Source organism: Anabrus simplex, chromosome 1 (genome assembly GCF_040414725.1).
Source record: "Anabrus simplex isolate iqAnaSimp1 chromosome 1, ASM4041472v1, whole genome shotgun sequence".
Taxonomy (NCBI): domain Eukaryota; kingdom Metazoa; phylum Arthropoda; class Insecta; order Orthoptera; family Tettigoniidae; genus Anabrus; species Anabrus simplex.
In genome coordinates, this window is record NC_090265.1 from 498,453,878 (window position 1) to 498,480,401 (window position 26,524).

Consider the following 26,524-nt stretch of genomic DNA (forward strand, 5'->3'; position numbering starts at 1 on the left):
CTTAGTCGGATCCATGTGCTTTATTTAGTTTCAGTCGACATGACAACGGAAGGCGCAAAAGAATGAAGTATGGGGTGGTTATTCTTTTATGGAAAAAAGACGAGACACGGAAGGATTGTGTTAATGCCTCGAGCATTAAAAAGCGCAAGTGATATCCAGGAATAAGGAGGTAAGTTGGGTCCGTCCTGAAACTACGAGAAGATACTGAGAAGATACCATTCTAATAGTTTTTCGCTGTACTAGCAGTTCGGTTGAAAAACCATAGGCTACTGTCCCTGATGCATGATTGCTCTCCATTCTTTCAGGACAACACGTCGGAAAACGATAATCATTGTCGTGCAGGTCAAAAGGGACCAAAGAGAATGTGGAAGAGACAGATGTTAGGAGGGAGTTACTTCAAAGTTCCTATGCTAGGACATTTTTCCTCTTCAACAATATATATACGATTGAGATCAGGAGCTGACGAGCAATTGTAAAGGCTATCAACAGTCTTATTCCTTACATTTCATTCCTAACATTCAGCACAATATTCACAAGTTACACGATTGCATGCGGTGCTCGAGCGGTGCTGTTTATGAAAAGTTAATTACTGAATTCAGTATGCCAAACATCAGAAATTATATCTGAGATATATATTTATTTATAATAATTATAATTTTAGCATTTCATTAAAGCCCCTTTAACTGTGATTTTCTTTTCATTATACAATTTATTGATTTTTTAGTCTTATTCCGGCGGATATGTATTTGACAAAATGGCTAAGATGGCTTCGGTGTCGGGCGGGGGAAGTTGACGAACACATTAAACATTATATGTATGAGAGTTTTCTTGTGAAAGAAAGAAGTGCCCTTTGTATTACTTTGCGTTGTTGTTTGAAGAGAGTATATTTTACTAACAATTCTGCACGTTTTAATCTTTTAAGCGACTTTTCGTCAGTGGCCAATAACCCTACGTTTACTTGCTGCCTTGGGATGTTTTGATATATATATGTATAGGCCTACTGCATATATTTCTGAATGCTTAATATGGAATTTCTTATTTGCGTGTCTACTGTGTCATTATCTTTACAACGTAAGGTACAGGAAGTGAGTAGAAATTAAGGTTTTGAAATAATGGGTGAACGTGCCAAACTACAAAAGAGGTCCATTGATGAAATTATTGAACATATGACAGCTGATGTTCAGAATAATGATGGTCAGTATAATCCTTTGGGCTTAACACCGCCGCCAACACCTGCTTCTTCACCTCATATCTGGTCCGAATATACATCGGTGACTAATGCCAATAGTGGATCGGTGCACTCATATATCCCACATCCATCAATAGTAGCCAACTGTGGTGAAAATCCTGTGTTTTTTGCTGATTATCCACCTCATTATGAAATGGATATTTCTTCACACCTATCAAAACAAGGTGAAATTCCTCAGCAACATGGTTATTATTTTGCAGCTAGACAACAACAACTAGGTATGTTGACAGAAAATCATGATGTACCAGTAATTGGAACTATGATGGATGTTGGGGGAGGAAATGTAGTTAATGTTGTGTATAGTGGGAGACCACCTGCAGATAATACTGGTGGCATTGTTCCTCAGACATTCCATATGGTATCTGCTGATGGATCTAGGGAGACCATCCCACATTCTTTGGGAGGTTTTGTGCCGTATCATCAAAGTGCAGTTATAGAAGGATCTGGATCCAGTTCCATTAAAGATTATGGATTATTTGGGGGCAGTGAACGCCACCATCATCCACAGCAAGGAAGACAGTTACAGCATGCTCAACGTTTCCAAACGATATCTTCCAGTAATCAAGCTCAGTTGATTGAGAATCTTGTTTGTAATTGGGTGCCTAATCAGAGTGGAACTTACAGCCCCTTTGGATGCTCAGACAGTGGACCTAGACCTATTCCATCTACAACACAGCAGACAACACAGACTGTGTCTGATCACTTAGAATTGGAGAATGATGGCAAAGGAATTAATCATGGTATTCGGAAGCCAAGAATTGTAGCTGAAGTTCGTCCCATGAGGCCCACCTATTCAGATGTTCTTACCAAGTCTGCCCCTCCATCATCAGTATCTCAGTCAAGTTCAGTAGTGAAACAAAATTCCAGCAGTCAAAATTCTAACAGTAATAAGTCTGAAAATGTGGGAAATGTTGGCAAATCTAAGACAGTTTCAGTTTCTAAAAGCAATTGCAAGAAAAATAAAAGCAGTGTTTTGAAACGCCAGCATTCTTCTGGCAGTGATGAACACAGTGGAATTTCTGCTCCAGTGAAGATAATTCAAAGCCCAGTAACAACTAGAAAATCTACTGGAAGTGAATCAAAACATGTCAATTCAACTAGTTTCAGTTCTTTGCCACGGAAGTGGGTTTCACTTGATGATCTAGATAGTGATAAACAATTGGGAACTAAGTTACATGAGGAAGAAGTTTTCCAAAGTGAGGATAATACTACTTCAAGAATGTCTGAGGATATTGGTGATTCACAGGCACCAAAGAAAGCTGTAGGTGTAGCTACTCCTCGGATGAAGACTGGCAATCATAATGGTGAGTTGATGAATTAATAATATTTGAGTATAGGAAGAATAACCAAGTGAATGGTTGATATGTTGCAGAGTCATTTCGTTATGAATTTAGGAATATTCTTCATTGTCAGGCTAAGTTAGCACTTTACTAGCACAGATACGGACAGTCTCAGATTTTTAAGTGTGTAATTCTTGATTACCAACATGAGCTATTGAAGAATAGGAGCAACTTAGTCTATTACTAATACTATCCTGTCATTTTCTTAAAGAGCATTTTTTTTTTATGTGGTATGTGTCTGGCATAGTGTGACATTCATTTTAGAAGCATGCTTATGATCGTGGTGATTACTCTTTTTGAGAGGAAAACAAATTATCATCCATGAAAAGATGTTCGTTGCGTAGCCTGTTGTGGATGTATGATCTGTAATTCACTCGTGTAGAGACTACAGAAATTGGCTACCGATTGTTCACACACACACATGCAGTGCATCCTTGTCTAGCCCGTAAAAATACACAGTAATAATTACTTGCCTTTGCAGCTAGTTAATAATGTTTTTTGATTTTTGTTGTTGCTTTAAAATGCAAGGACCATGGGGCATCATGGCGTAAGTTTACTGCCTTTGTGTATTGAACACACAATGTCTGTGTGATAACCTGTGTTGCTATCCACCTCCATAGTGTAACATAGGTTCAGGTGCTATTCCTGACCTTGTCAGACATTTGAGATTGGTAAGGGGACTGACAGGTATTGTGGAATACCAGCCTATCTCTGAAAGACTTTTATTCATATGACTGATTATTTATCTTGATGATGTTTGAAGAATCATCATTTTTATCTTTGTATCCTTCATCCTTCCAGCAAGCCAGGTAGGGTGTTCATGAATGATTTGCCTCCATTTTGCCCTATCTTGGTATACTTCTTACTATAGTTTTCCAATTTTCTCCTCTAGTTTCTAGAGCATCTTTGATGTGATCTAGCCCCCTCTTCCTTGGTCGTCCAGTTGGTCTTTCCTACTGTATATTCCCATCCTAGTAATTTATTGACTTGGTGCAGCTCCCCCTTCATCCTTTTCTCATGTCCAAACCATGTGAATCATGCAGCACTCAGTCTGTCTGCCATTGACAAGCCCACCTGCATCTTCTCTGACATCCTCATTCCCAGTTTTCTCTCTTCTATTCTTCTGCATGGTTGACTGCAGAGATTTCATTTCACACATTTGTAGTTAGATCAGTTCTCCTTTATTAAACAGGGTCTGTTTGGCTCTCATAGGAACTCCCTTGTCTCACACTAGGTCCTACGGAAGAACTTGGATCCCTTTCTTACTCTAGTCTGCATTTTTCCAACACTTGATTTTGTACTTCCCAGTTAACTGAAGGCGTCCATACATTCAATTTTCTCCCCTGTAGCATAAGGCTGCACTGGGTCGATGTCCTGCTCATTCTCATTGCTATGGCCTTGCTCTTACTTATTGTCAGCCAGTAGGTACTCTTTAAATGTGGAGTTTCATTCATCTAATCTTCTCTGTACTTCTAGCTCTCTCTCTTCCCGTGTAGCTACAACATCAGCAAATACCAAAGTATTGAGATCCCCATTACCTACCTCTTTGATTTATTTTATAATTGCATCCATAAGTGAAAAAAAAAAGAAGGTAATGGCAAAAGGATCAACATCTGGAAATCACTTGAGATACCAGAACAACTGGCTGAAATAGACCCTATGGATAATTATGTCAAAAGTGGAAGAAGCTTTTAAGAACTCCAAAAACAGGAAATCTCCAGGAATTGAAATATGGAAGATCTACTCTTATAGCTAGATTAAAAACTTTAGTTAATAACTGCTGATGAAAGTGTTTAATCCACAAGTTACAGAAAAGAAAAGTGTTCGTGTCATACGACTGTTTAAGAAGGGTAAAATGGCGTATGGCTTTTAGTGCCGGGAGTGTTCGAGGACAAGTTCGGCTTGCCAGGTGCAGGTCTTTTGAATTGACGCCTGGGCAAAAGTTCAGAACACCTTACATTTTCCAGCGCCACACATCCAGGCGTGATTGCACTGTAATTTGTTTCTGTCTCGCTCGCATCTCGCGAAGGACTTGATCGTGCGGTGGACAGAGCTGCCAGCTGTTCATATAAAGAACTAGTCCTAGTACAGCGGCGCTACTTTTGAATTTATGAATCTCGTGACAAAGCCATTGGTCTGGATTGGTTAGGCCATTGGCCTGGATCAAGCAAAGTGGGTCTGGGGGCATAAGCCCCCAGGTTAGAAGCCGTGAAGCGGCCCTAGGCCTCTAGTATCCCGCGTGACAAAGCCATTGGTCTGGATTGGTTAGACCATTGGTCAGTGACAAAGCCATTGGTGTGGATTGGTTAGACCATTGGACAGTGACAAAGCCATTGGTCTGGACTGGTTAGACAATTGGTCTGGATCAAGCAAAGGGGGTCTGGGGGCATAAGCCCCCAGGTTAGAAGCCGCGAAGCGGCCCTAGTCCTCTAGTATCCCGCGTGACAAAGCAAAAAGAGGAGCATGCAGGAGTGAAAATCAATAAATGTCATTATTTAGATATTATCAGCAATATCATCCACACTGCCATACAGTTTGTATCCGCGAAGACACTAACTTCGTGGAGTTTTTGCGAATATCTGGATCCATGCAGGGCTCTAAATATAGTCAATGGAAGGCTAAAGTAGATAGGCCTAGTTGATGCAATTTTCCACTCGCCATGCAGTCTAGGGTAGCATACCTGCCTCTCACCTGGAAACCTTGGTTTGATTCCTGGCAAAGTAGAAGTATTACCTGGATCTGAGAGGTTGTTAGAGGTCCGTTCAGCCTATGTAATTACAATTGAAGAGCTATCTAACAATGAGATAGCAGCCTCAGTCTAGAAAACCAAGAATAATGGCCAAGACGTTTTGTTGTGCTGATCACGTTTCACCTTGTAATATGCAGGCATTCGTGATGAGCAGCAGTCACTTGGTAGGTTGAGGTCCATTAGGGCTGTGGTGTCATGGGGTTTGGTTTCTGTTGAAGAAGATTTATTATAAACAGTGTGTTTCTTTGACAAAACGCACAATAGTAAAGAAAGAGTTGTAGGCCCTATTCAATATGGAAACAAATTTAGCCTTTATTGATTATGAGAAAGCATTCAGCATTGTCAGTTGCCGTGCTACATCATTTGGAAATGTGGTTAAACCAAACACCTCATCACATTAAAGTGTCGATAAGCAAACATCATCTTCCAACTACGAGGGCTATTTTTTTTTTTCAAGGTCCGAATGGTCACGAAATGAAACAGCAATACAAATTTGACACTTTTCTATTCGTAACACTTACTGATACATCACAGCTATTTTTCAACATAGTCGCCTCGCAGATTGAGACATTTGTCGTAGCGTGGTACCAACTTGTCAATGCCCTCTTGGTAAAACGTCACCGCCTGCGCCTGTAACCATCTTTGTACACCGGTCTGCAGCGCGTCGTCAGTGTCAAAACGCTGTCCTCCTAGCCAGCGTTTCATGTGAGCAAAGAGGTGAAAATCTGATGGAGCCAGGTCCGGACTGTATGCTGGGTGATCGAAAACGTCCCACTGGAAACGCTGCAGGAGGTTCGTGGTGGCAGCTGCAGTGTGCGGTCGAGCATTGTCATGGAGGAGGACAATGCCTGATGACAACATCCCTCTCCGCTTATTCTGAATTGCCCGTCGTAGACGTTGAATAGTCGCACAGTATGCGGCTGCAGTGATGGTGGAACCACGTTCCATGAATTCCACCAACAGAACTCCTTTCCGGTCCCAGAACACAGTGGCCATACACTTTCTCTTGGAGAATGTTCGCTTGAATTTCTTTGGCTTACTCGGGGAGTGCGAATGCATCCACTGTTTGGATTGCTCTTTTGTTTCTTCCGTTTCAAAATGAACCCATGTCATGTCCCGTGTGACAATTTTGTTCAAAAAATCCGGTCCTTCATCATGGTAGCGCTGGAGAAACGCTAAAGCGGCGCCCATTCGCTGTGTTTTGTGACGGTCAGACAGCATCTTCGGAACCCATCTCGCACAAAGTTTGCAGTACTGAAGTGTCTCACTCACAATTGTGTAGAGAGCTGACCTGGAAATTTCAGGAAACGAAGCACTCAACACAGAAATTGTGAACCAACGATTTTCTCGAATTGCCTGATCCACACGCTGAACAAGATCATCGGCTGACACACGCTTCCTTCCCTGGCCGCCTGCATCATGGACGTCTGTACGCCCTGCTGTAAAGTTCCTGAACCATTGTCGCACTTTGCTGTCGCTCATGCATGTTTCACCATACACACGGCTTATTCGGCGATGAATTTTGGCTGCATTGCACCCCTCAGCCTGAAGAAATCGAATTACACCGCGCACTTCACACTTGGCGGGAGAAGCGATCGTTGTAGCCATGTTTACGAGCGCGCTGCACGTTCACTACCGACGGGACCAAATACTTTAATACACCAATACCGGACAGCTCTATCTCAACAGCATTGAGTGGAGTGCGAACAGCGACGGTGGTGACATCTAGAGTGTTGGTGTGAACTGCATACTTGTCTATGCTACAGCTGAGAGGAATGCACCACACTCATTGGAAATATTTTTGTTAAAATAATTGAATAATCATAATAATTAAGAATGAAATTTTAAAATAATGAAATGCCTGTTTCATAAACCTCCAAACGAGAATTATGTTAGCCGTGCCTTTCGCTATGTCTATTTGTTTGAGGATCCACCCAGCCTCTGGGGGAAATATTTAACAACTACTCTCTCCTCTTCTTTCTAGCCTTTTCTCATTTACCTAGCGCAGGATTTTGTATGGACTTAGCCTAGTTTTCCGGCCGGATGCCTTTCCTAACAGCAATCATATGTGGAGGGATTTATACCGTACTCACTATTGCTTGATTCTGTGGTTGTTTTTCGTATGGTGTGTTGTATATACTTGAAGATGCATATGAATACAAACACAAACCCGTAGCCCTCGATCTACAGGAATTAACAGACGCGATTAAAATCTCCGACTCAGCCGGGAATCGTACCAGGGCCCTCTGAACTGAAGGCCAGTACGCTGACCATTCCGTGGTGGTGATTATTTTAAGAGGAAGTACAACTGGCCAGCCATCCTCTATTAACACTAATCAGAAGGGAAATCGAAGAGATCCAACACTCCGAAGAATGAAGGTATCATAAAAGTGGGGGGGGGGGGGGAGGGCACGAAGCACTAACCATTCAGCCAAAGCACCAGATGGGGCAGATGACTTAACAACATCCATGATTTATTAAGATTTTGGGAAAGAGGAGCTGTAATTAAGGAGCTGGAGTTTTGGTCCATTATTTTGACTTCTTCTCTCTTCGGTACAGCCGATCTTCCCGAACTCTACAGGGGAACATACCTCACACTGCTATCTCGCTTTTGTTGTACTTTGAATTTTCTGTTTTACCTCTGAAGACAGAAATACATAATATATATATATATATATAATACTCTGTATATTGGGGTAACGTGAGTGAACTACGATGTTCTTGACAAGGAAGAAATGTTCAGAATTTCCTAAAGTCTCTTTCACAAATGTATGCATGAAGAATTACCACCCACACGTATTAAATTAGTTGGAGTGATGCTCAAGCCTATGCCAATAATACACTGAAATAATTTTCTTACGCCGGGCTGAGTGGCTCAGACGGTTGATGCGATGGCCTTCTGATCCAAATTTCGCAGGTTCGATCCTGGCTCAGTCCGGTGGTATTTTTGAAGGTACTCAAATAGGTCAGCCTCGTGTAGGCAGATTTACTGGCATGTACAATAATTCCTGCGGGACTATTATCCGGCCCCTCGGCGTCTCCGAAAATCGTAAAGGTACTTAGTGGGACGTAAAGAAAATTATTATTATTATTTTCTTACAGTAAAAAAAGGTGACTGGATTCAAAACTCATGGCCTTCAATTTTCAATTTCAAGACTACCGCGATAACCATTATGCTATGGTACGGTACTGTTTAACAATGTGGACCCTCAAGTTTGAGTATATTAGAGTTCCATATTTGTTAATATTATTGGTTTTACGTCCCACTGACAATTCAGTAGAGTATTTGATTGATTTTCTTAATATAAGGGGCATTAAAATGCTATTTGTTCGGGGCGTCGACCTATAGAGATCTTTTCCCCCTTTATAAGGAGCATAGAATGTAACCACAACACACGTCATTACCTTTTTAATACTTGCGGTCCTTATCAGTTCCCATGCTCATTATATTGCTGGGTAATTTGTTCAGCGCATAACACTTTCCTTGGAATATAACTGCAATGTAAGATTATAGTAACAAACATCGATACATTATAAACAACACGGCAGTGCGCCAAGAATCATACAGATGGCAATATGTTACTGAGGAGTTGGTCACACCAAGCCATGTAGGTAGCAGCACTATCGACTTTCTCGCTGAAAACAGCAAGCTGTCCGGTATTGTAATATTAAAGTATTTGACGGGACTGAGGTGAGGCGCATAACGGTCATTTCGGAGATGTTGCGCAACACATCTGCGCAGCGGTTCATCATTTATTCGCGGGCGTTTGACTGTCGCGACCGATCGGACCTTGAAAAAAAAATAGCCCTCGTAGATATAAATGGCAGGCTGACATCAGAAGGTCTGTATAAGCTACAGCAAAGTACTCATTGCTGCAATGTTAAAATCTCTATAGTATTACTAAGAAGATGACATTCCAAGCCAAACACCCTATTCATACAAAAATTGTAATAAATTGAGCATTTGTCTGTTTTCAGCTACCTACTTTGGTCGTGATGTCACATATGATAGACATTTAAATTTTACAAACAAGTTGAATGGATTGAGACTGATACAGTGAGTGTAAAAAGTATTCGTACGACCCTGCATATTTTAGAAAATAATGAATTTTTCATACGTTTAAGGTAGGTTTATGGATAGAATAAAGATCATTAATGTAAGTCTTCAAATACCTTTATTTATTCCATAAAAAAACAATATGAAAACAAAATGTTAGTCCAACCCCTCGTCCACGTCGTGGGGGACGGGCACGGTACGAAGTAGGGGATAGCCTGTAAGGGTGAAGTACAGCGGGAACCTTGTGTGCTCCAGGACCGCTACAGTAGCTGTACAGGAACCCTGAAAAGTAACTGCTAACGGGGCTCTGGTGAAGTCCTTAACAGCAACTGAGGCGGAGAAGGAGACCTTTGGTACGGCAAAATTGGCGGAGGAGGCAACCCTTCCTCTTGGGGTAAAATAAAGAGGAAAACCACTGCCTTGTGTCCAAGAGGGATCTTCAACGGCTAAGTGAGACTATTTTACAACACCAGGAGTAGAAATGGTGACAAGACAGGCGCTGCCGGAACAGACAGATCCATCTAGTATTAACTGAACAAATATTCTTAAGATCCCTCCCAAAGACCAAGCAACACATCAACGGGAACAATTTTCACACAAGACTGTATCAAGATGTCTAGGATGTCTCTTCCCAATTAAGCAGCAGCCTAAAACTATGAAACAGCTAAATATTTTACTCTTGTCAATTCCTTGACGTTACATGAGACCCAAAGTCAAGACGCTAACAGTTTCATTCACAACGTTTTTGACCAGTCTACCTACAACAATCGGCTTTTGAATCTCCACTTGTACACGACAACACATTTAAATATTAGTTACGTCAAGAACATGAAAATGAAAATCGTGGGTCAAACAAGCTCCAGTTTTAATATCACCCCTTCTCAAGAAGAAAAAAGAAGATCCGTTTCATTTTATTTTTAGTTTTGAACATTTTAAGTTAACCAGAACTGCCAAGTTAAAACACATTCAATTTAAATTTATATTTTCAATCTTGACCAACCTACAATCAGTTCAAATCTCCACTTATTGTTGACGACACATCCTGTCACCAGACACGATACGTCAAGTACTTAATATGATATAGGGGTCACATAAACCCCGATTTGCAATCCTCTTCACCGAAAAGAAGATCCATTTTAGTTTTGGACATTTTCCTTATTAAATAGATTAGGACCAAAATACTGTATTGACTTATGTTTGTATATATTGTATATAATGTATATGTTGTATATAGTGCATATATTAGTATGTTTATATTAGTTAAAAAGGTCCCAAACCTTGACCTAAAGGTTGTTTACAGGCTGAAGATGCCCAAAATAATGGGTGAAACATGTACCTGACCAAATGAGTCTACATAAAATCATGTAGATAATAACCACATTAAACGTGGAAAGTATTGAATAGGTGGTTTTTTATTTAATTATCCTTGATATCTATGCCTAAGTGAGACTATCCCAACAGAAAACAGCAGGCTTGGAGGCGTAGGTGGCAGCCCCACCACCAAGCTCGGGTGCTGTGGGCCAATAACTCGCACAACCTTAAATTACCTTATTACAGAAAAATTCATTATTTTCTAAAATATGCGTGGTTGTATGAATACTTTTTATACTCGCTGTATATAGCATTTTTTCACAGAGGTTGAGAACATCCTAAATGTCTGACTAACTAAATTTACAAACATGTATATATAAATCTGGATTTAACTTGGAAAATCTGAATATCTGCGTTTAACATGAAAATTATGGAAATTAATATTCATTAAATAAAATACACACTCGTCGAACCTTGTACTCACACTTACTTGCTACCTGCTTACTTACACATACGTTATTTGAAGGGCGCCAGCTGTCACTCAGTACAGCAATAATAGAATGAGACTCTTGACTATCTCTAGGGTGTGGGGTAATAAGCTTACTTTTGACAACATACCATATAAGTTCTGGGAAAAGGAGATTGGCGTTCGGTTTCCCCATTAATTTCGAGGTTAAGATATTTTACTGTCAATGAAATGAAACTATGAATTCGTTTGATAGAACAATATATATTCTTTAAATAATATATCAAAAAAATAGTGAGTCTTGTTGCGATAAAACAGATGAGAATATGAAATTATGACATTGCAACAGAAAGAAACTAGGCATGAATTTGAATTCTTCTTGACCGGACATTTAACAATTTATACGAAATATTTCCCTCACTGATTCACTTGACTGTACCTTCAACACTTTTAGTGTAATTACGACGTATTCCTTTGCTCTGGTGTTTACTGTAGATGTGTCACGCCTAACGTGGTGATACATCCTTGCGACTGCTTCTTCTCCATATCATCTGACTTCTTTGTAAGTCAATATAGTATGACCTCTTGGCAGGTCCAGGGTTGCCCTCTCTGACTCCTTGGTAAGCCTTGCGTCCGCGTCTTCCACTAAGTGACGGACCAACCATTTGGTCTCACTCTCTCAATGACCAATACTGGCTCACTGAGTCTTCACCATCTCTCGTTCACACTGGTTGGCTGACCACTTAAGGCCTCTTGATCTAGTAGACTACTTCACTGTACTGCATCCGTATAAGTAATGACTGACGCTACAATGTGCACCCACCTTATATAGACGTTGGTTGACACAACTACGTAATCTCCAGAAATAACAATGACATACTCCCACCTACGCGACAGATATTACACACAGTGGTGAAATAGCCCCGCGGCGATCGACTTCGTGCGCGCATATCTAAATAAATACAATGACATAGCCATGGAGTAGCGATGACTTGGCAGAATCGCCAGTGGTGTCGCAATATAACGACGTCACTTCCAATCTCTGATGTATACAACAATTCTCACTGTACAGGTGTTTAATGATAATCTACACATACGTATATATGCATACATCTAAGTGCAATCTTGCAAGCAACAGGCAATTGCAAAATTGAATAAAACGGATAATTACAATAATAGTACAATATCACAGATAACATAATAATAATACTGACATAATAATAATAATAATAATAATAATAATAATAATAATAATAATAAAATACAGATAAAATCATACAATAATAAAAATACAGATATCATCTTGTAACGGGATTTGAACCGTTACAAGGTAACTTGGGCTGTCAGAAACAAATATTAACTTATAGTTTGATAAGTGATAACTGGTGCTGAAATGAACTGAAGATCTAAGCTTCATCGTTTCCATTGCTATGATCTATGAGCAGAATTCTGTGTAACACCTGTTCTGGACGTGATTCATTGTTTTTAGAATTGATGTGTCAAGACGACAACCATCCTTAAGACAAGAGAGACGTAGGCTGTTCTAGAAAAATATAGCATCTTAAGGACAGCAAAAGGTCAGTGGCCTAAATCCTGGAATGACGTTGATAAAATTATGATTTGTGGCACAGTAATTGAAAGTATTATTAGTTTTACTTCTCTACAAACAATGAGTAGCTTCATTCTAATTTTCTATGATTTTGGAATTAAAATACCGATACTTGCTCCAATTTATGTTTATTTTAAACCAGAACAGAACATGTCTGAACCATTCATCTTTACAGAGTGACTTCAAAGTGCAGTTCTCTCTTTTTTTTCACTACTCTCCAGTTGCTGTGTCAAATACGGGTCCAAAGATCTTATTTGTAATGGATCTTTTCGTTCTGTTAATTTATTCCATGTCAGCCTTTCTCGTTGTCCAAGCCTTAGGCCTACATCTATATGGCATTATCTGCAAAAGTAGTACTTTGTAAGTTCCAATTTTGTGCATCTGAGAGAGATCTAGTTCCCGAGATTTTGCTTGTCCCTTTTTGTTGCCAGAATTCTAGCTTAGATTTCTGTATCTGTTCTGTTTTTCTTTTCATTTTTAATGATTGGCCCCTAGATATTATTGCTGTTTTGACTCCTTTAAATGAATCTGCTTTGGTTTGTAGAGATCTATTTTCAGGTTCCTCCTGGTCAGCAGAGGTAGCGTACTGTTTCTTTTCTTGACTAATGCAAGTAAATAATAAAAAAGATTGTGAAAATCTCCTGCTCTGTGGCCTTTAACCACTAATGGTAACCTGCAACTCCAATTGGTTCTCATGTACTCGTATTTTTACATTGAAAATCTATTTCAATAAGCAACAATAAAATCCATTGAAGCATTTCTGTAAAAACATGTTTGAATTCAGTGACATTTTGGTATAGCAGTTGGAATACCTACATTTTCAATAATAATAATAATAATAATAATAATAATAATAATAATAATAATAATAATAATAATTAAAATCCTCATGAGTAGCATTGTTAACGATTGAAGTAGAAAACAAGATATACACATTGATAAATGTTCATGCACCTACAAATGAAAAAAAAACCAAACAGAACTGACAAGGAGGGAACGGATCAATTTTGGGATGAACTTGACCAATTGGTTACGAATATACCGATTCTAATATTCAAATTTTACTTGGAGATTTCAATGCAAAGATTGGACGTGAGAGGAGATTTCGTGTAGTGGTGGGGAAGTGGCCAGCACATAAATTGACAAACAAGAATGGTGAACGGTTAATTGAATTTTGGAGACAACAAGGTTTCACAGAAAACTGCATAAATTAATGACTTGGAAATGTCCTATGTTAAGTTAGGTGAGTCTCAGATAGATCATGTGCCCATGGATCCTAAATTTCATAGTCCGGCTCCATGGCTAAATGGTTAGCGGGCTGGCCTTTGGGCACAGGGGTCCTGGGTTCGATTCCCGGCAGGGTCAGGAATTTTAACCATCATGTTTAATTTCTCTGGCACGGGGGCTGGGTGTATATGTAGTCTTCATCATCATTTCATCCTCATCACGACGCGCAGGTCGCCTACGGGAGTCAAATTGAAAGATCTGCACCTGGCGAGCCAAACATGTCCTCGGACACTCCCGGCACTAAAAGCTATACGCCATTTCATTTCATAAATTTCATAAAGAAAATTACATGTACCGTAAGGGTTCTTGGTGGTGTCAGTGTTGATTGAGATCATTATATCTCAAAGATTAAAATCAAATAATCTCTAAAAGGAAAAATAAACTGCAAAAATTCATTAGGAAAAGAATGTATGATCCTAGTTCAGTCATTAATAATCCATTATACTTCGAGTAATACATAATGCTTTTAAGTGACAACTTGTTGACCACTGTTAACTAATTAAAAGTCTGAGCAGAAGAAATTGCTCCCGTTAAAAAACGAAAAAAACATGCATGGTGGAATGAAGAGTGTGATATAGCAATACTAAGCTGGCATAAAGCTTGCAAGATGATTAACGGCCAAAGAAATCAGGAGGGTTAAAAGGAACCATCAGAAGGAAATATTAAAATCTGTTGATGAAGCTTTCAATTGCCATAAAACAAGAGACTATTATAGGACTTTTAAACAATACCAAACAAAATTATACTCCCCCTACACTTCTGATGAAGGATACGAATGGAAAGGTGGCCCATAATGATTATGACAGTGCAATAATTTTGGCTGAATACTTCAAAACAGTAGCCTACTTAATAGTGATCGATAGTAATAGATGGTATTAGTGATCACGAAGCTGTTTTTGTCGTAGTTAAAAATAAATGTGAAAGAAGGGAAGGTATTAAAATTAGGACTATTAGGCAGTACCATATGGCTGATAAAGCAGGCATGAGGAGTCTTTAAAATGTAACTATGATCGGTGGAAAACGGTAAATAAAAATGTAAACAGACTCTGGGATGGGTTTAAAGCAATTGTTGAGGAATGTGAAAATAGGTTTGTACCTTCAAGGTGGTAAGGAATGGTAAAGAGGAGGTGCAGGTTGGAAAGAAATAGAGTTAGAAATGGCTGTGGAAGTAAGAAGAAATTGAAGGAACTTACTAGGAAATTGAATCTAGCAAAGAAGTCAGCTAAGGATAACATGATGGCAAGCATATTTGGTGGTCATACAAATTTTAATAAAAAATGGAAGAGTATGTATAGGTACTTTAAGGCAGAAACAGGTTCCAAGAAGGATATTCCAGGAATCATTAATGAACAAGGGGAGTGTGTATGCAAGGATCTTCAAAAGGTAGAAAGAAGTATTCAGTTAGCAGTATGTAAAGATTGTTGGTTACGAGGATAATGTCCAGATAGAGGAGGTGGGTAATACTAAACAAGTATTAAAATTTTCCTATGACAACAATGACATTTACAGTAATATACAAAAGTTGAAAACTAGAAAAGCAGCTGGAATTGATAAGGTTTCGGGGGATTTACTAAAGACAATGGGTTGGGATATAGTACCATATCTGAAGTACTTACTTGATTATTCTTTGCATGAAGGAGCTATACCAAATGAATGGAGAGTTGCTATAGCAGCCCGTGTATATAAAGGAAAGAGTGATAGAAAGAGGACAAATTGGGGTAAATATTTGTTTATAGGAAGGGGAGTTAAGAATTGTAATAACTTACCAAGGGAGATGTTCAATAAATTTCCAATTTCTTTGCAATCTTTTAAGAAAAAGGCTAGGAAAACAACAGATAGGGAATCTGCCACCTGGGTAACTGCCCTAAATGCAGATCTGTAGCGATTGATTGAACCTGAAGATTATTTTGAATTTGATCTGTATCTCAGAAATAAAACACCTCCGGGAAAGATTATACCACCGGTTTACAATGAAGTGCATGCAGCTATTGATTCATTTACAAATTTTAAAGCAGCGAGAGAGAATCAACTAGTAGCGGAACTTTGGAAGAATGCAAATGTACAGACTGTTCGGAATTTACATAAACATCTCATTGACATGGAATACCAAAAAATTGCCTGAAGAATAGTATGTTGCAATTATACACCCACTACACAAAAAGGGCGATAGATCATATCCTAGTAATTATCAAGGAATTTCTTTGCTGGATATCCCTTATAAGATAGTTTCTAAGATTTTATATTCCAGAATTCATGAAGAAGTTGATAGTGAATTTGGTGAATATGAGGGTGGTTTTCGTCCAGGACGAAGGTGTCCAGATCAAATTATCAGTCTCAAACCAAACCCTATGGCACTACAGCCCTTGAAGGGCCTTGGCCTACCAAGCGACCGTTGCTCAGCCGGAAGGCCTGCAGATTACGAGGTGTCGTGTGGTCAGCACGACAAATCCTCTCGGCCATTATTCTTGGCTTTCTAGACAGGGGCCGTTATCTCACCGTCTAGATAGCTCCTCAGTTCTAATCACGTAGGCTGAGTGAACCTCGAACGAGTCCTCAGGTCCAGGTAAAAATCCCTGATCTGTCCTTGAATCGAACCCGGGGCCTGCAGGTATGAGGCAGGCACACTACCCCTACACCACGGGGCCGGCAGTTATCAGTCTCAAATGGTTTATAAAACATCAAAGGATTAGGAGCAAAATTTTAGTGATCACTTTTGCTGATTTTCAAAAAGCTTATGATAGTATCCATTGTGAATCATTTGTTGCATATCCTTACTGAATTTGGTTTACATTGGAAACTTGTCAACTTTATTGCGGTCACTCTTAGAAATACAAAGTCTAAAGTTAGGTTCAGAAATGAAATCTCTGAGCCATTTGAAATTCATACTGGTCTTTGACAGGGAGATGGATTGTCCCCCTTGTTGTTTAATTGTGTGCTGGAAAAAATGATGTGTGGGAATAAGGTATGTCCATCGACTGTTAGGATTGGAAGAAATATTCAAATAAATTGTCTCGCATTTGCTGATGACCTAGCATTATTAGCAAATAGTATTGCAGAAGCTAAATTTCAACTAAAAGAGTTGGAACGGTTAGCAGCAATTTGGGTTGAACATTTATTTTGAGAAAACAGAAATGATGCCTTCTTTTCATGTTGACACTTCACATATTATGTTAAATAATACTCAGTGAAATTATAACTTGGAATGCTAACGTAAAAGCATCCATAGATAGTAGAACTCAAAAAATTGAGACGAGCACAACAAATTACCTAGGTGAGTTACAAGTAACAGTCTCTTTCGATTAATGCTAAATTTCAACATTATTACTCCGTTGTTAAGCCAGAAGCAACATATGCAAGTGAAACATTATTTAAAGGCCTGCAAATTACGAAGTGTCGTGTGGTCAGCACAACAAATCCTCTCGGCCGTTATTCTTGGCTTTCTAGACAGGGGCCGCTATCTCACTGTCTAGATAGCTCCTCAGTTCTAATCACGTAGACTGAGTGGACCTCGAACGAGCCCTCAGGTCCAGGTAAAAATCCCAGATCTGTCCACCGACTGTTAGGATTGGAAGAAATATTCAACTAAATTGTCTTGCATTTGCTGATGACCTAGCATTATTAGCAAATAGTATTGAAGAAGCTAAATTTCAAGTCAACAATATACAAACTGCAGAAAGTTGATAGAAGAATTCTTTGGACAGTTATGAATAAAAAAAAACATCAGATTGATGGCCAGTGGAGACTTTTGCCAAATTCAGTACTTTATAAGGAAAGTGAATCGAACATTGAAGTCATAAGACTTGTAATATTTCGCCAATATTTGAACTTACCAAATATCTCGATTTTTGTGTGAATAACTTTAACAAACTTGAAGTTAGCACGACTACTTTATATTGTAATGGTCTTGAACTGTTTCAACCTAGAACATCGTGAGAGTAGGTTTGCAACACATTGACTATTTTGAGCCTAAAACACTTTAACTTGTGCATAAAGACTGTTCGCTAATCATCGTAACAGACTGTACCATTTGAAACAACCCGTGTGAATAGACTGTATAATGAACAACTGTAAATATGCCGTAATACATTACGCATACTTCGTAATTCAGTGACATTGTGAATTATAGGATTCGTACACGAATACTTGTGGAACTGTGATAGTGAGAAGGAACATTGCGATATATTACGAGAGAGAGCTATTTATTTATTTCTTTGCTGTGAAAGTGAGTCATGATAAACTGTGCTTCGAATGAGAGTTATTTCTGATAATACGAACGGTGTGCAGTAACTGTAAAGATGAACTACGCATGGAAGTGTGTTTTCTCATTTTCCAATTATCGCAACTTACAAAAAGAAACAGTGCTTCGATATATTTCTCATCCAGTAAATGGTGATTATTTCTGAGACAGTTATAATCAGTTCTAACAGCACAAATTAAATGGTGCACGTTTCAACATAGGACACACTATCAGTGGCCTAGTCAAATGGATTTTCTCGTGTTAAAGCTACTCTTTTATTAGCATGAGAAATTCTGACTCAAGACGACGGAGATTGATGGAGATTTGATGCAGATCAATGCGGAACGTTGACTTGGTACTACGAGGGACAGTTCCAGGGACGTGGTACTATGGAACATCTTGGTGCTTGCTGTTAGCTGAGTTCCAGATTGCTGCTTGCAGAGCAGTATTCAGCAGTTCGAGTTCAACAAGAAGACATGTCAGGTGATATAAGTGTCTTTTCATTCAGAAACATAATTCTGACTTTCAAGAAAACTCTTATAGACAATGTCATTGCTGACAAAAGAAATTAAGTCAATTCAAAAGCTCACTTAATATTTTTATAAACTTGGAAAATTAACGCTTTACAAGTCAGACTTTTAGAAGACAGTGTGCTCTCGTAATATCGTATGTTCTCACTTGTTGGAACTTTAGAATTTCAATTCAGTGCTTCATTCATAGTGAAAGCGTACCATGAACTCTTAATTTGCAATATTCACATAAAGTGTATAATAAGTTACGTAAAATAGGACAGTACTTAGAACTTTATACCAGAAGATGGGATTTAATTTCAAGTGTTTTATATTTGAGTATAAATAGTTTGATGTGTTCACAAGAAGCAATTACAAAATTTACTTTATTTAATTTACGTAGAAAACATACTTTGAAATCACAAGTGATAATAGAAAGGACTTTAGAATTTCTTACTTATTTACAACATGCTTTATTAATTTACACCAAGAGAGTCATGATGGACATAACTGGTTGGAAAGAACATTATTCAGTTGGATTTTATAGATCAACATAATTTTTTGCGATATTTTGTTGTTGGAATTGGGGTATATTTTCCAATAAATATATATGATCTACAATTCAGCAATATAATAGGGTAACTGTTCATAGATTGAATAAATGGAAGAAAGTTATAATATCTGTTATTTTGCATTGCGATCCTCCGTCTCTCTACCTTCTCCTAAGGACTAGGCACTCCTCAGAGCAACGTCATGTTCTTTGAAATCCATTTTTCCTGGTACACTATGTACCTTATATTACGAAGCGAGCATCTTAGCCATTACATTACGAGAACCCTTGAGGTGACTCAGATACATATAATAACTGAAATCTGAAAAATTAAAATTGGAAAATTAAAGCCCATTTGAGATGATTTCCAAATACAGTAGGTTTTGATTTTGTATCCTTGTAGAGTTTCTTTGTGAAAGGTTGACATATGATATGTCCCCGATCATAGGTTATGATTTTCATTTCCGTCTTGATGTATAACTAATATAATAGGGTTTGAGGGATGTTCCACCATTCAACACAGTGTAAAATATTTGAAATTTATTAAGTGAAGATTGGTTTTGACTCCCTTGGAGTCATCATCAGTTCCTGTACATAATTAAATCAATGGGAATCTAATAACAATAATCATGGGGATTGCCTACATACATCTCAATAGGTTGACATAAAACATCATGACAAAGTTATACACACAATGGCAATTTGCCTAAGTACCGTATTTACGTGAATAATCCCTACCACCGAATAATCCCCGCACACTAACTTTAGGAAGACTAATTTTGAGGGGAAAAAAATGCCAACATTGATGCAAAAAAACTTGCACCCCAATTACGTGCCTCAAATTTTTTAAAAAATGTGCAGTTATTATTCGCGTAAATACGGGTATTTATGCGAATAATCCCTTCCACCGAATAATCCCGCACCCTAGCTTTAGGAAAGCTGATTTTGAAAAAAAAAATGCCAACATTTACGCAAATAAAACCCGCACCCCAATTTCATGCCTCAATATTTTTTAAAAAATGTGCGGGTATTATTCACGTAAATACGGTACATATCAATAGGTTGTCCTAAAACATAATGACAAATTATGTACACAATGACACGAAACACTTGGCACTTTCAGAAAGATCTTGTATCTGGGTTAAAAATACTGTCGTGTGTTTGTAGAACATGGAACAGACTTATCAGTCTTGTTACAGTCAACTTGAAAACATGTGAACCGGTTGAAATAAAACCTGATGGCAAATTATATACACATTGACATGAAACACTTGGCACTTCAAGAAAGTTCTTGGCTCTGGTTTAAAATACTGCTGTGTGTATGTGGAACACAGAACAGACTTGTTGGTCTTGTTTCAATCTGCTAGAAAATATATGAACTATTGTCGCGGCCACCAAATTAGCGACTGATGGTCGAGAGTCGCTTATCTCCGAGCACGGAGTGGCAACACTGATAGTACAGTGCTGTCTAGTTGAAGCCCATCCGCTCCAGGCCACCTTACCCATGTCATTCCCTGTCATGCAGCTGTTGAGCTCGCACCGTAAGTGCAGTTAAAATGGATAGTGAATGTGAATTGATTTTGGCTCAAGTCAAGAGAGAGGTGGCAGAGAGGACCAAGACATTCAAAATAAAGGACGTAGAAAAACTCACGTCAGAAGCCATCGACCGTGTGACTGCTGCAAATTGGGAAAAGTGCTTCAATCGTGCGGAAAATCTTCAATCAGACGATTGGGCCAAGGAAATAGTAAGGGACGAAAGAATGGAGCCATTCATCATCAGTGTAAATGACGACTCAACAGATAGTGAGATGTGTGATGACAGTGACTAAGAAATCTTAGACTGCCTTGAAGCTAGAACCCGATTCTTAATTCATTGTAAATTAATGTTAACCTATTCTTTAAAGTAGTTCTTTTTCCATATTACTCAGTACAATATACAGTATTCAAATATTTAAAGTTATAATGTAATAAAACTGATACGGATTAATATGTAGTCCGAAAGAATTTACGGCGTCCTGCAGCCTGTGCTGGCGTGCGCGCCCCGAACTGCCCTCAGCCAGCGACATTTACATGATCGCTTTCCGGGCCATTTTCCAGGAAAATTACAAGTCACGGAAATATGTTTCAAATAAAAAATATAAGTCAGGCAATTTGTTACATTTTTCCTGCAGACAAAATTTTATTGGCTGATAAAATAAAAACTTCGCCGCTTACTGAAATTTTCAATACATGATTCTACGGATTTAAATTTACTTGTTCAAGATTTTATTTTTAATAATTATTGGAAGTGGTTTATATGGAAAATAGTTATACCACTAAAATCAGCAATCTTTTCTGAAGCTTGTAGTATAATTTGTTTTAAAACATTGTATCAAGTAACATCAGGAGCTTGAGAGATAACTTGCCTCGCGCTCCGAACTGATGTGTTAGTTAAGACATTTCTTCGCCAGTTGCTACATAACCTTGGCAACAGCGTAATTTCTCTGACCTGCCTAATTTGGTGGCCGCGACAATAGTTGAAATATACACATTGACGTGAAATACTTGGCACTTTAAGAAAGTTCTTGGTTCTGGTTTTAAAACATTGCTGTGTGTTTGTGGAACACTGAACAGACCTCTTGGTCTTGTTTCAATCGACTTGAAAATTTATGAACTAGTTGAGATATACACATTGTCATGAAATGCACACAATGACATGAAACACTTGGCACTTTAAGGAAGTTCTTGGATCTGAGTTAAAAATACTGTCGTGTGTTTGTAGAACACGGAATAGACTTGTCAGTCTTGCCACAATCGGCTTGAAAACATGTGAACCAGTTGAACAAAACCTAGTGACAAATTCTACACACAATCACATGAAACGCTTGGCACTTTAAGAAAGTTCTTGAATCTGTGTTAAAAATACTGCCACGTGTTTGTAGAACACAAAACAGACTTGTTGGTCTTGTTTCAATCTACTCGAAAATATATGAACTAGTTGAAATATATAATTGTCATGAAATGCACACACTGAAATGAAACACTTGGCACTTTAAGAAAGTTCTTGGATCTGGGTTAATATTATTGCCGTGTGTTTGTAGAACACGGAACAGACATGTCGGTCTTGTTTCAATCAACTTGAAAATATGTGAAATAGTTGAAATAAAACACGTTTGACAATGAAACATATGACAAATATAGAAATTGCTTTGCTCTAGTTCATGTAATGTTGTAGTGCTTTTGTATAGTATGGAACAAACTTGTTGGTCTTGTGCAGAGCTGATGTTACGAGTAATTGGTAGATTTAAATTGGCTGAGGGGTTGGGGGAACATCCTTCATTATGGAACATTTGATTTTGAAGTTGAAATTTCGTCTACTATTGTCATTGATGTAGAATTGATGATGGTATGGCTTTGGTTTATGGCACTGTGTCATTGAAGGTGGATGTCTGAGGAAAAAGAAAAGAAATGCAAAACTTATGTGTGTGTTTGGGTTTGATTGAAAAGTGATTTGAATAGTACTTACCGTACTCACCCTGTTCCCGCTCGTGTTGACATGCCCTTAGAAGAGTGGGATGTGCTCTGTTTGACTGTGTTTGGGTGTGTGGTGCTTATTGTTGGCTAGGAGAGGGGGTGGGGAGAAGGGCAATGGCTTGCTTTGGGTTGGTTGAGGTGTGTAGGGGGTGTGCGAGAGTGGGGAAGTGAATCTTTGTCGAGCCCTTCTGCCTAGATATGTCTTGAGGATGAGGGGATGAATGGCCTTGTAAATAATGTTTGTTATTTCGATGGATTCGTTCAGATTATGATTAAAATGGACTTACTGGTCTAACTATATGTAAAACATTTCCTTGATATTGATTAGAGGTGTCTTTTCCATGGTTTCAATCATTTGTAGGTCCTTCAATGGATCTGGCGTTAAAGCTCCTTCCTGTCTGTCCAGTGTAGCTTCGTAACAAGACTGGCACTGTAATCTGTAAACGCCTGATTTGCCAAACTTGTCCGATTTATTCATGGTCCCTGGATTGTGGAAATGAGAACGATTGTTGTTGGTTGTTCTGAACGCTATTTTTACCCCGTGTTTTTTAAATTGGTTTGTTATTTGGTAAACAGAATCGTTGTTGAAGGTAAAAACTAAACTTTCCTTTTGCTTCTTTTCTTTAATCAAAGTAGATTTAGGTTTGTTTTGAATTTTAGATATAATTAGTTCGATGAACCTTCTGTTGTACCCATTAGAATAAGCTATTGCCCTGATAGTGTCTACTTCATTTTTTAGGTTGGAACGAGATAATGGAATATTAAAAGCCCTGTGGACAAAGCTATAAAAGGCTCCTTTTTTGTGAGAGCTAGAGTGGATTGAGTGTTGTTTTATAGTATTGATAGTTTGTGTAGGTTTCCTGTAAATGTCATAAGAGAGGGAGTATTGATCTCTTGGGAGTGTTAAGTCCAGAAAATTTAGAGAACAGTTGGATTCTGTTTCTAATGTGAGCTGTATATGGGGACTCAGTTTGTTCCACTGCTCAAGAATGGTTAGGCTGTTGGCGTGTCTGCCATCAGTTTTTACCTTCAACAACGATTCTGTTTACCAAATAAGAAACTAATTTAAAAAAACACAGGGTGAATATAGCATTCAGAACAACCAACAACAATCGTTCTCATTTTCACAATCCAGGGACCATGAATAAATCGGACAAGTTTGGCAAATCAGGCATTTACAGATAACAGTGCCAGTCTCATTTAGCAAGCTATATACAATCAATACTGATCTGCATTTAGGGCAGTCGCCCAGGTGGCAGATTCCCTATCTGTTGCTTTCCTAGCCTTTTCCGAAATGATTTCAAAGAAATTGGAAATTTATTGAACATCTCCCTTGGTAAGTTATTCCAATCCCTAACTCCCCTTCCTATAAATGAATATTTGCCCCAGTTTGTCCTCTTGAATTCCAACTTTATCTTCATATCGTGATCTTTCCTACTTTTATAAACGCCATTCAAACCTATTCGTCTACTAATGTCATTCCACGCCATCTCTCCGCTGACAGCTCGGAACATACCACTTAGTCGAGCAGCTCTTCTTCTTTCTCTCAGTTCTTCCCAACCCAAACATTGCAACATTTTTGTAACGCTACTCTTTTGTCGGAAATCACCCAGAACAAATCGAGCTGCTTTTCTTTGGATTTTTTCCAGTTCTTGAATCAGGTAATCCTGGTGAGGGTCCCATACACTGGAACCATACTCTAGTTGGGGTCTTACCAGAGACTTATATGCACTCTCCTTTACATCCTTACTACAACCCCTAAACACCCTCATAACCATGTGTAGAGATCGGTACCCTTTATTTACAATCCCATTTATGTGATTACCCCAGTGAAGATTTTTCCTTATGTTAACACCTAGATACTTACAATGATCCCCAAAAGGAACTTTCACCCCATCAACGCAGTAATTAAAACTGAGAGGACTTTTCCTATTTGTGAAACTCACAACCTGACTTTTAGCCCCGTTTATCAACATACCATTGCCTGCTGTCCATCTCACAACATTTCCGAGGTCACGTTGCAGTTGCTCACAATCTTGTAACTTATTTATCACTCTATAGAGAATAACATCATCCGCAAAAAGCCTTACCTCCGATTCCACTCCTTTACTCATATCATTTATATATATAAGAAAACATAAAGGTCCGATAACACTGCCCTGAGGAACTCCCCTCTCAACTATTACAGGGTCAGACAAAGCTTCACCTACTCTAACTCTCTGAGATCTATTTTCTAGAAATATAGCAACCCATTCAGTCATTCTTTTGTCTAGTCCAATTGCACTCATTTTTGCCAGTAGTCTCCCATGATCCACCCTATCAAATGCTTTAGACATGTCAATCGCGATACAGTCCATTTGACCTCCAGAATCCAAGATATCTGCTATATCTTGCTGGAATCCTACAAGTTGAGCTTCAGTGGAATAACCTTTCCTAAAACCAAATTGCCTTCTATCGAACCAGTTATTAATTTCACAAACATGTCTAATATAATCAGAAAGAATGCCTTCCCAAAGCTTACATACAATGCATGTCAAACTTACTGGCCTGTAATTTTCAGCTTTATGTCTATCACCCTTTCCTTTATACACAGGGGCTACTATAGCAACTCTCCATTCATCTGGTATAGCTCCTTCGACCAAACAATAATCAAATAGGTACTTCAGATATGGTACTACATTCCAACCCATTGTCTTTAGTATATCCCCAGAAATCTGATCAATTCCAGCCGCTTTTCTAGTTTTCAACTTTTGTATCTTATTGTAAATGTCATTGTTATCATATGTAAATTTTATTTCTTCTTTGGCCTTAGTCTCTTCCTCTATCTCGACATTATCCTTGTAACCAACAATCTTTACATACTGCTGACTGAATACTTCTGCCTTTTGAAGATCCTCACATACACACTCCCCTTGTTCATTAATTATTCCTGGAATGTCCTTCTTGGAACCTGTTTCTGCCTTAAAATACCTATACATACCCTTCCATTTGTCACTAAAATTTGTATGACTGCCAATTATGCTTGCCATCATGTTATCCTTAGCTGTCTTCTTTGCTAGATTCAATTTTCTAGTAAGTTCCTTCAATTTCTCCTTACTTTCACAGCCATTTCTAACTCTATTTCTTTCCAGTCTGCACCTCCTTTTTAGTCTCTTTATTTCTCTATTATAATAAGGTGGGTCTTTACCATTCTTTACCACCCTTAAAGGTACAAACCTGTTTTCGCATTCCTCAACAATTTCTTTAAACCCATCCCAGAGTCTGTTTACATCTTTATTTACCGTTTTCCACCGATCATAGTTACTTTTTAGAAACTGCCTCATACCTGCTTTATCAGCCATATGGTACTGCCTAACAGTCCTCCTTTTAAGACCTTCCTTTCAATCGCATTTACTTTTGACTACCACAAAAACAGCTTCATGATCACTAATACCATCTATTACTTCAGTTTCCCTATAGAGCTCATCTGGTTTTATCAGCACCACATCCAGGATATTTTTCCCTCTGGTTGGTTCCATCACTTTCTGAATCAGCTGTCCTTCCCATATTAACTTATTTGCCATTTGTTGGTCATGCTTCCTGTCGTTCGCATTTCCTTCCCAATTGACATCTGGCAAATTCAGATCTCCCGCTACAATCACATTTCT

General features: G+C 38.5%; 1 protein-coding gene across 1 annotated transcript in view; it reads left to right on the top strand.

Moving 5' to 3' along the window:
* The first annotated feature begins 768 nt into the window (after nucleotides 1–768).
* Nucleotides 769–26,524, top strand: part of LOC136857016 (uncharacterized) — a 227,929-nt gene continuing 202,173 nt past the window's right edge. The window contains exon 1 of the mRNA XM_067135358.2: nucleotides 769–2,553. Within this exon, the coding sequence (XP_066991459.2) occupies nucleotides 1,113–2,553 (1,441 nt within the window). The 5' untranslated portion in view covers nucleotides 769–1,112. The remainder of the gene's footprint in view (nucleotides 2,554–26,524) is intronic.